General features: G+C 42.5%; 1 protein-coding gene across 1 annotated transcript; it reads right to left on the reverse strand.

Moving 5' to 3' along the window:
• Positions 1 to 638: 638 nt before the first annotated feature.
• On the reverse strand, positions 639 to 4,524 carry LOC139349784 (GTPase IMAP family member 8-like). The gene is made up of 5 exons (XM_070990773.1): positions 4,448 to 4,524; positions 3,658 to 4,335; positions 2,310 to 3,071; positions 1,446 to 1,679; positions 639 to 1,353 (listed from the first exon to the last, which is right to left on the reverse strand). Exons 1-5 carry the CDS (start codon positions 4,470 to 4,472, stop codon positions 1,151 to 1,153), a joined length of 1,902 nt encoding a protein of 633 aa, XP_070846874.1. The 5' UTR covers positions 4,473 to 4,524; the 3' UTR covers positions 639 to 1,150.
• Positions 4,525 to 11,488: the final 6,964 nt, after the last annotated feature.

Genomic DNA, 11,488 nt, shown 5'->3' on the forward strand with positions numbered 1-11,488 from the left:
TGGTAGCATATCATGTTGATGTGTGTGTCTGCTCGTGAGTATGAAAAGTAATGGAAAAAACCCCCAAAAAAACTGCATCTGAAAATTTGATCCAGCTTTATTGTTGTAATCACAGCGTTCCAAGCGATTGGAGCGATTGGAAAAAGCGTCTTTCAGTTAATACAACAGAGCAGAAAGACATACACATCACTAAGAAGCATGTTGAGATACGAACAACTTAAGATCCTAACATGAGCCTATTTTTGGTGCTGTGTATATTTTGGATTTTGTGCATCTGTTTATTGATATTTTCATGCTTTTTTTCTTTTAAATTATATTTGCATTCATTTTACTGTACATGCACTGCAACTGCTACACAGTTTTCTACAGGTGTAGTTCCTGGAAAATGAAGCAGATCTCATTTCCCAGTATTCAAGCTCCTCATCACATCACACAGTCTTCAACACCTCAACATGCAAACCTACAGTAGAGATTAACGAGAAAATAAATAGCCAAATAACAACAGGCACAGAAAACAATGACAGAAAGGCTGAAACTTTCCAGCTCTGATTGAAGAGTGTGTTTAATCTTCTTACGATCTTGGAAGCTTTTCATTTATGGCCTGCGCTGCATTGTCTTAACAAAAAGCTGCCTTAAAATGTTACCAAATTAATTTGAAATTCAATGTGCAAGCTTCTTTTTCAGTTCTATGTTTTCTTGTCATTGTTCAGCAGACTGAACCATATTCCAACTGAAGAACAAAGCTATTTATTTTTTCATTCAGAGATGTGAGGCTAATTCAGTTTTAGACTGAAGTGGCATGGAGAACTTAATTGTCGGAATAATTGTGTGTTTTGATGATGGCTCTTAAAATGTCTCGTCTAAAACCACCTCTTCCAGGGAGCAGTGCTTACATCAAAGTTTCTCAAAGTCATTTTCACTGTTGTCAGAAAACCGTGACATTCAGTGTGCAGCGCAGAGGTTATGAAGAGAAAACTGATGGGAGTAACATCCATCACTGCTGCTGTTTCCTCTCTGAAGGTGCTCCACTGGAGTGACCTGAGCAGCTCCTGGACTTCTAAGTGCTCGGGGCTTGGTTAAAGTGTTTTTGTGTTTCCTCAAAGCAGACCATTTAAATTTGTTGAGGGTGTCATTTAGCATCCAGCCACGGTTAGAACGACATGAACCGAGCTCGCACATGCCCATCTTCATAACTTCTTAAAGTGCTTCTTCTTTCATTTATATTCTCTTGCTCTGATATATAGCTGGTGTTGGAGGCTGTCCCATACCCAGATGTTTTTTGTTGGGTTTCCATCCACATTGCCACTTTTTCTCTCGATTTCAACAGCTGATTGTTGTCTGGCTCAGAGGTGGCTGCAGTGGGGAAACCAAGAACCAGAATGTTAAAGCAATACAAAGCTAAACAAGACAGAAGTTGCTTGCACAAAGACGTTTGATATATTCACCTGCATATTCGGGATCGTAGAAATGTCTCCAACAGGCCTGCTCCATGGCCACCTCTCGTCTGCTCCACTCTCTCTCCAGCAGTTTCCTCCATTTGTTCAAAGGGCCAGATCCTGCATCTTCTTCACTTTCTGCTGCAAAACCAAAACTTGTCTGAAACTGGGCATCTTGATGTTGGTGCTCCATTTGTTGTTCTTCTCCTTCTGAACCCTCAGAGTTTCTCTCATCGTCACTCACTGGTTAGAAAAGACAATTATCAGAAGAGTTCTACAAGGGACAAACTAATTTAAGATACTGCTGCAATATGGTGCAATTCATAGAAAAAGTTAGACTTTATACTCTAGAGGGCAATGGTCATGTAAACCAGTGAAGAAAATCACTTCAACAACACTTCAACTTGATCAACCGTAAATGTGAAACTACGTCAACTGTATCTTACTTATCTTACGTACTAGTTTCCCTTTCACACTAATTTCTAACTGCAATGACAGATGTAATTTATAGCATTATCACTCTTTTTACTTCAAAATAACTTTAAAATGCAATTTTTTTGGTCAAGGTGCACTTTTCCAGGAATTTTATGGTTCTCAAAGTCTATAAAGAGACAAGACATAATTTGTGTTTGAGTGTCAATGAACTGGAAGGGGTTGACTTCCTGTTGACTCCTGACCTCAGTTTTTTGTTTTTGTTTTTGTTTTTTTTTCCGCGGTAGTGGTGAAAAAGCAAATAGCGTGTCATCATATCGAGGTTCTGATCTGATCTGCTCCGCTAGGTGCCAGACTTTGGTGCCAGTTCTACTGAAGTCTATGGGAGGTGCATGGGGATGGTGTTTTTAAAAACATCTGTTAATGTATCTGGATACTTACACAATGGTGGTAATGACATACTTCCTTTGACAGTTTTGACACCATGGTGTTTTTCCCAATTCTTTCGATCCCATTCGATGGTAAGTTGCTCTGTGATCTCTTTGGTGCTTTCATGTTTGTCTTCAGTTTGTTCGTCACTTCTGTCTTCCTGAGGTTGTGGATCATCTGCATCAGGGTAGGCAATGAGGTAAAAAGAGCTGTTTCCTGCCACCATCTCCTCCATCTTCTCCAGCAGCTCTCTTACCTGGTCGTCAGCTGCACTCCTGTTGTTCAGGACATGATACCTGTTTCCACATTTCTCAATGAGCCAGCGGAGTGGCTTTCCTTCACTTTCAATATGTTGCTCAATCGTTTTGTCTCCTAAAGTGTCCCCAAATGTGAACAGCACGATAACATGTCTCCACACACTCTGTCCAAGTAGCCTCATGTTGTCCTCTGTGATTCGTCTTTGCTCATCGGTAAACGATGTGTCGAGCGGCACAGCCAGCAAAATGACATTTGGCGATGGTGAGCACATGGAAACCCCTTTTAAAATCTCAGACTTCAAATGAAAAGGAGTGAACGCCGCTGGGAAGAATTTCCACCATCCAGGAGTGTCCACGATGACGACGTCTCTTTGCATCACCTTACTCCTTTGCTTTAACGAATGCACTGTTCTGTCCCCAGACTGAAACACCTCAGCGCTCAAAATATTGTTCCCGGAGGCGCTTTTCCCGGAAAACACCCACCCGACCATCAAGATTCTCAGGTTGAGTGTTGGCTCTGTAATAACACAACGATTAGAAAACTGGTACTTTTAAAAGAATATTCTTGTTTATTACAATGTGGGTATTATTTTTGGAATTTTGGTCCTCAATTAAGGTGAAGTGAAAAGGTCTATTTAACTATGTCTAGATGTGGCTGACACCTTTGGGAACCTTTGAAGCTTATAAAGATCAAGAATTAACTTCCACTCTAATTTCTAGGAAGTCGGTCTGTACCGTGCGGCTGATGTTTACAACGTGCAGTTTGAGTAGTAATTTGTAGTTTGCCTTTGTTTCCTTTTCCGAAAAGGTTCAGCTAACAGAGGTGTTATTAATGTTTGTCGGTTATCTTTAGTTAGTCTTAGTCACGTGTCAAATGTCCTTGTTAGATTTGATCATATTTAGTCCTCATCCTGTTTTTTAAAGTCAAGTTTTAGTTAAGCAGTTTGTCTGAAAGCTGCTATATGTTGACCCTTTGGAATTTATTTGCAATGTTCACAGATCTCAGCAAATACCAATTGGAATCAGGGCCAAAACTACAAAAATAAAACCCAGTAATTCTTTCTTTAAACTTACATTTATGCACTCAAACAACGTAAACTGACCTGTTATGAGACTCCTGAGTTTTTTCCTTTGTTGCTGTGACTGCAGGTGTAACTCCTCAGCTTTTTTTTCCACTTCCTGCTTCTCCAACTCAGCATTTTGCATCAGTGTGCTGTCGCTTTCATAGCAGCCATTTTCTGCCACCATGGCGTCAATCTTCTCAAACAGTTCTTTGACTTTCACCTCGCTGTCTGTGCCATCATCGCAGAGAACGTGGTATCTGTTACCGCAGGCCTGAAGAAGCGACTGGAGAGGCGTCCCTTCCTTCCTGATGTAATCCTCGATGGTTTTGTGGCCCAGATGGCCTCTGTGGCTGAAGACTACTGTCGTGTGATCCCACACCTTGTCACCAAAAAAGTGTTGCAAGTGCTCCTTCGTTGCCTTCTTGTACACGTTCTTGAACGGCTGCTCAGCATTAATGACCAGGATGAAAGCATGCAGTCCAGGTGGGACGCACAGAGTTGCTTCTGTCTTGAAAAGCTGAGGTGTGTTGCAGAGGTCATATCCCCGCAGCCACCCGGGGGCTTTGACCAACGTGACTTTGCGCCCGCACACTTCTCCCTCTCCCCTCTCACAACTGAATGTTACATCTCCTTGATCAAAAGCCAGTTTTCCCAGGATGATGTTTCCAACCAGATATTTTCGGGAGCTGTTTGATCCCACAAGCACAACATTGAGCTCTGAGAGAAAGAAAGCGAGACAGAGATAGTAGCATGAAAAATAATGCTTGAATACAGAAAGACTGTTGATAAATCACTCGTTCATGGTATGAGAGTTACTTTATGGACTCACCTTTGACAGATGTGCCTTTCTTCATGTTTCTTGCCGAGTATGATTAACATACACCGCTTGTACTTTCATTTCTGTGTCTTGTTGACAGTTCAGTGACAGCTCAGACAGGTTTTTTTTGTCGTGGCAACTCCCTCCTTCAACCTCTAATAGCAAGCAAGCCCAGCAGCAATTCAATGCAGACGACACAAGATGAGTGGCACAACCTGTTTTGAGCCACATTTCCAGGTTGCATGCTGTGCCAGTAGCCCTGCGATCGACTGGTGGCTGGTCCAGGGTGTACCCCGCCTCTCGCCCGCTGACGGCTGGGATAGGCTCCAGCACCCCCCGCAACCCCGAAAAGGATACGCGGTATAGAAAATGGATGGATGGATGTTGTGCCAGTAACTGACACCTACCTTGATTCACCTTGTTTTTTCTCCATTTGTACAATCAGCAACATGTCAGGGGTGCGGGGCATCATCGTCAAGTTCACAAATTTATCATGAAAGCTGTATTTAATAGGACAAATGCCAATATACTTACTCCTGTGTATCTCTTACTGAGAGGCTTTGTGTTGTTTTTTCAGCCATCCCGCCTGAAATAGCAGATCCAGTATCTTGAACCTGCTCGTTTTGTTTATTACAGACTTTATGGATGAGGTTGTGCATTCTCTGTATGCCTTTTGTATTTAACTTGTTGATACAATGCACGGATAAATAATCAGTTTAGTTAAGTAAATCAATTTTCTCTTCAGAGTAGGCCAGATTGATACTTGATTAACTGACTGACCTGACATTTCCCAACACCCCTCTACTTGTTCCAGGTTTTCTGTGCCCACACAACCTATTTCACCCCTAACCTGTTTGCATGCCTGATATCTGAGTATGTTAGACCCTGTAGAGAGATCACATGGACAGCCAGGAGAGCAGATAAATCTGTCTACTTCAGATGTCATGTCCTAGAAACTCTGACATCAGTGCTGGTATGTTGTTAAACTGCTTGTTCTGGAGTGATTCCAGGTCCCAGAGCAGCTTACTGGTGTCAGGTACAACCTGCAGCCTCTGCCAGCTCCCTTGCCTAATCAAATTAAAAGGGACACAAACATAAATGCTGGTTAATGTATTCCGTTTCTTATACTGTATTTTAACTGTAAAATGAAACACATTAACCATATGTTTCCTATTTCCTGTTTGGAGTTTACTGTTGTTGGTTTATAGGAGCCCCATTAGCCACTCTGTGGATGCTAATGGGTCGTTTTAATGTTGATACTCTGTTTCATTTCAAAATGTTATTGACTCAATCTGTGAGCAAAACACAGTGGAAATCTGTGTTTTAATAGCTGGTACATCTAATACCAGTATAACAGAATGACCAGTAAGACCCCAGTAATTCCATTTCATCTGTCCCAGTAACTATTCATATTAATCCAGCTCCCTGGAGTTAAACAGGGCCGTGCTTACTTTGGACATTGGTGGTTGCTTTGTGAAAATCCTCTCTAATGCTTGGCTGGAAATGAGTACAATGACACATCAGCAGAATTTGCACAATACTTTAATCAGATCGGTCTTCTGTAATTTAAATGACAAACCGGCCAGGAGGTTAAATGTCGACTAAAGCAGCATGTTTTATGTAATCAGGACTAGGATCAGGAAGTATCATATTTCATTTTATGAGTTCTTATCTACAATATTTTTCAGGAAATTATTAAAAAGCTGTCTTAACAATTATTATTAATTAATTATTAATAGCTGAATACAAGAGTTTGAGGGTTTAAATGCTGGTCAGTCAGTTTTGCTGCTCATTCTGGGGTCGCTGGTGCAGTATGCCTTTGGTATCTTTACTTTGTCCAAAAGCTGTGTGTGTTCATCCAGCAGTCTATGGTGGTATAAAACAGGGCAGTCAATAAAATTAGTTTTTCAAAAAATGTGCAAACATTCATTAAATGTGCATGAAGTTATTCGGCTGATGGGTCAGTATGTGAGATTAGCTGGCACTGAACCTGGAGATAGTGAGATTGTGAGTGCAGCTGATTGAGGGTTAATGGCCTAAAGGCATTAGGTAATACAATTAAAATACAACAATGTGTTGCTGATGAGTCCCTGAACTCTTGAAAGGTGTTTTTTTTTGCCCTGAAAGGTCCAGAGCTGAGAACAAATTGCATTTGGCATCATGAAACTAACAAGAAACACTCCCTTTAGGAGCCTCCTTTGTACTTTCTGGATCCTAAAGGGGAAGTTGCTATTGTGTTCCCTCTGAAACAGGTTTTTGTCTTGTTTGTTTTGCTGTTGGGGAAACTCCTCCTCCTCTGACCTCCTCTGACCCTTGTATCCATCCAGGGGGCAGGATCTCGAGGTGGCTGACTCCTATAAATACCTCGGAGTGCACCTGGATGACAGGCAAGAGTTGCCTGGAAACACAGGGGCCCTCTACAAGAAGGGCCAGAGGTGGTGCAGAGGCTTCAACATCTGTGCAGATGTTCTACCTTTCTGTAGCGACCAGCGCTAGCTTTTATGCTCTGTGTGCTGAGCGTGAGATGCTAACAATACAACAAGCCAGTTAGAAAGGCCAGCAGAGTGCTTGGATGGGGAGTTGAGCTGAACTCTCTGGAGGTGGGGACTGAGAAGAGGATGCTGTCAAAGTTAGTTAGCGTTCTGAACAACGTCTCTTCAGAGTATCTTCCTCAAGCAGTACAGGAGATTATTCCTGCCAGTGGTCATCAAACTATTGAACTCACTCTGTATGGACATCAGTGGACAGGGCGGCTGCAGAGGGCTTGCCGCTGAATGGACTTGCAAATGCAAATCCATCCATCCATCCCTGCTCTGTCTCCACACCTGCACAGCCTCCCAGTCCTTTCACAGGTGTATTTATATGACTCAAGGTAGAGGAGAGAGATCAGGGAACTGGGTGGCTTGTCCAAACGCTAACTGACATGACGCCTATTGCATCTGCTGGACTGGATGCCCTCAAGTGTCTTCGTCTGTGTCTAGGTATATTTATGCACCAACACTGTCGCTGCATGTGGGAATTTCTCCTCCTGTTTCGCTCCAATTTCTATCTTGCAGCATATTTTCAGTCACACACACTTACAGTGCAATAGGATGTTCTCAGCTCTTAAAGCCACTATGTATAGACTTTTATTGTGATTACAGCATGTCAATGTTAACTGCTGATGTTACTGGTGTCATGGGCAGATGTAAGCATGCTAACGCACTCAACTGAACCTGCTAGATATCAGCATGGTGGCACTGTCACTGTGTGTATGTTAGCCCACTGATTTATAGCATTTCCTTGAAGGCACTGCTTCGCCGAACTTGCCTCAGCTGCTAACGTGGCTTTTGACTCCTTCTCAGTAATGTCGGCTTGTTAATGAACAGTATTGTTTCACAATCCACTATATTTTCTTTTACTGAATTGACCTGTCCTGAATTTTGTAAATGTCAGTCTCTCTTTGTTGGTTTCGAGCCTGGTTGTTGTGGTCTCATCCATTATTTGCAGTGAGTTGTGACCACACTGACCCTAGATGTGTCTGGCCTGCTGCCCCACATCCAGATAGATTCTCTTCATTTCAGTTTAGGTATCTTGTCTGTAATGACGCTAACCTCAGCTGTCACATAAGAAACTTTCAAAACTATTGACTACAGTCCATGTGTGTTAGTTGTCTTCTTCTGAATTTAAAAACAAGATCAAACTATCGCAGAACTGTCTCCAGCTCACTGATCCACAGCCCCCACTTAAGGACAGATACTGTTGCTCAAGGGAGCAATTTAGTAGCTCCCATAGAGAACAGAGAAAGAGCTCTTGTTACTTACTGGAAAATAAAGATATAAAACCAGATATATGAGTCATATCTTGAACCTGCATCCACCCATGCATTGCCTGTATGGCCCTTTGGATGAACACACTGAAAAAGCTACTGGAGCTTGTGCAGCTGGGCAACTGCTTTACCTCTACAGATTTGGAAGATGCTTACTTTCACTGCTATGCCACATCAGTTTGCTGGAGATTGATGCAGTGGTGTGTTTGCCCTAACATTTGCAGCATCTCCCGAGTGGCAAGGATGTGTCAGTGAGGACCGGCAGCTGCAAGGTGGAATTTTAAATGAGCAGGCAAAGGGGGGAGTCTGGTCTGTCTTGCTGTTGAAAGGTGGAGAAAGCTTTTGAATCTAGGCCTTGGAGACGGTACACTTTTGTGAAGCTCTCCACATACTCTGCACCAGGTCCAACAACACATCTAGAAGCAGACCCCCACGAGACATCAGGAGCCAGCTTGTGGCTCAGTTGTGTCAAACAGAAGTGGCTCATTGCCCCCTACAGTTCTCCCTCCTCTCACATCATTGCCATGAAAGCTTTTTCATTTACCATCTGATGGCTCTTCTCTTGGAGAGAATTAGACAACTACCAATCATTGTGGCAGCACCTTCTTGCACAAAAGCCCTGTTGTTTAACATGCAGAACTACATAGCATAACAAAGTACTTTTGGGGGGCCTCGCCAGAAGCAAATGGTGCCTTGATATTAAAATTGTGCATGCTTGGCTCACTCACATGGGGCACGAAGTGTAAGTTAATACCAGGCTAAAAATCACTTTTTCACTGCACTCTCTGGTTCAAAGTTTCCAGTCTGTTGCATCTCTGTTGCATATGATTCAAAAGTGTGTGTGTGTGTGTGTGTGTGTGTGTGTGTGTGTGTGTGTGTGTGTGTGTGTGTGTGTGTGTGTGTGTGTGTGTAACCACACCTGCAGTCTGTGGTTACAATAACTTGCATGATTTGCTGTTGTCATTAAATGAAATAAATCAGCACTCAGCTGATTCTTTGTCACAGACTGATTACCATTATTACCGCATTAGTTGAAATATTTGTACTATATAATGTTTATGTGCAACTTACTGTGTTACAATTTGCTTTCTCTGTATGTTTCTTCAATGGTTCATTTGGTTAGTTATGTAGACACATTGTTTATTGACATGTGCAACAACAGACAAACACATCTGCAACATCCTGCTCACAATAACTCGCCTGACCTGAAACTGGGCCATTGGATTTGAAGCGAATGAGTACTATTTTCAATTCTGACCTGCGCATGGACGACGTAGGACCACAGGATAAAAAAAAAAAAAGACCCCTATTTAACCTGACGGGGGGGGGGTCAAGCCACACAGAGTGGTATTGTTTTGGCCTTTGCATTAGTTGTTTTGTTTATATAATGCTACTGTTGTGCAAGTCCAGACCCAGATTCTGATCCTCTTAATATCAGCCAGAACTCTCTGTCATGGGACCAGTTACTTTGTGGGTCTTGCAGCTGCCAGAGGGCTGCGCTTCTTGCAAATACACACACTGTACACAGAAAGTCAAAATACATAACACCCGTGCAGGAAGGATGTGTTTGTTTGCGGAAGACTTCAGGGAGATGGAAAGAGGATAGGAGTTAAACGTTTAAACATGTTGCAACCTCACATGCAGTGTGTGTGTGTGTGTGTGTGTGTGTGTGTGTGTGTGTGTGTGTGTGTGTGTGTATACACTAGTTTTTTTAACCAACAGAGTGAGGACATTTGTGTAAGTGAGGATTTTTGGCCTGTCCTCACATGCATCATGTCTTTGAGTGTCCTCACAAGGATGGAAGTACAAAGATCTGTGAGGAATAGCTAGCTTTTAACTGCAAGTTTGAGGGCTTAAACTTGGTTTTAGTTAGGTTTAGGTTAAATTTAGGTTAGGTTTAGGGGCTGGAGAATGTATCGTGTGAGTGAGTGTCCTCACAAGAATAAAGTGTGTGTGGATGGATGTGTATAACTTATGTTCTGGGGACATAAATGTGTTTGCACAGTGACATTATGGAAACTCACCTCCTTATGGGGACATAATGCAAAAGTCCCCATAAGTCATTAACTCTCAGTGTGAAGGCTTGAGTTAAGGTCAGGGTTAGGCAAGTGGTGATTATGGTTAGGGTAAGTCTCCAGGACATGAATGCAAGTCTATGTAACGTCCCCAGAAGTGATGAAAGCCTAGTGTGTGTTTGTGTGCGTCACGTGTTTTTGAGGATATCTGGTGATGGAGAAATTGTTGAAAATAAATGCTTGATTTGGTGCTGTGACATGAGAGACGCAAACGTGCAGAAAGCATGGCGACCTCAAGTGCACAAGGAGAAAGGCACTAGATACACAATCCTTTCACTCACCTTTCCTGTAACTGGGCAAAAAAAAAAAAGTTAAAATTGATCTGCTGTCGCCCAGAATTTCCTCACACCGTATCAACACTTAGCATTCCAGAGGTGGATTAACTTCATCGAGTTTAGGGGAGTTGAAGAGGCAGTTATTCTGTATTATGGAGCATTAAACAGCATTAGAGAGTATTAGAACTATATTGTTGTTGAAATGGAAGACTTCAGAATAGGACTTTATGCAAGCAGTAGAGTGGGTTATGAGGGAAGGGGTCGGTGTGCCTCAGTGTACACAAGCTCGAAGGCAAACAGAGTGACGGAGTACGCAGAAAAGGAGGTTAGGGAATCTATGAGAGGCATCATAAGACGTTAGTCTTCCTGGAAGATGCTCAAATTCCTCAACATCCTTCTTCTGCTGTTCACAATCGGCCATTATTCCCAATCCATCACTCAGCCTCTCTGCCGCTCTCTCCGTCCACATGGTAGAGCGCTCTCGGCTAAATGTCATCTTGGATGTGTAGAGATGAAAAGCTGGCTGTATTGTTCACCCGGGAGCTGTTGCAGTCCCAAACAACCACGTTCCTGCTGCAGGTCGCTCTCGCTCTATGTATCAGTTCAGTTGTACCCTTTCTAGAAATCATGAGACTGAGAAATTAGTGCAGGTACACGCAGATTAATGGATCTCTGATCTCGATCAATGCCCTTTCTGTGATTCTGTCCTGTGGTGGCCCTGAAATAGCATTAGCATTAAGCTGTGTGTGCGCTCAAGTGCACAAATGTGCTTTATTATAGGTCAGCGGTACATAGAAAAATGTAGTTCTTCATTTAGAATTTTCTGAATTATATTTATATGTCTAGATTTAAATAACCAGTATTTTTTTATGTGAACAATAGACACAACTACCTG

Source organism: Chaetodon trifascialis, chromosome 21 (assembly GCF_039877785.1).
Source record: "Chaetodon trifascialis isolate fChaTrf1 chromosome 21, fChaTrf1.hap1, whole genome shotgun sequence".
NCBI classification, from domain to species: Eukaryota; Metazoa; Chordata; class Actinopteri; order Chaetodontiformes; family Chaetodontidae; genus Chaetodon; species Chaetodon trifascialis.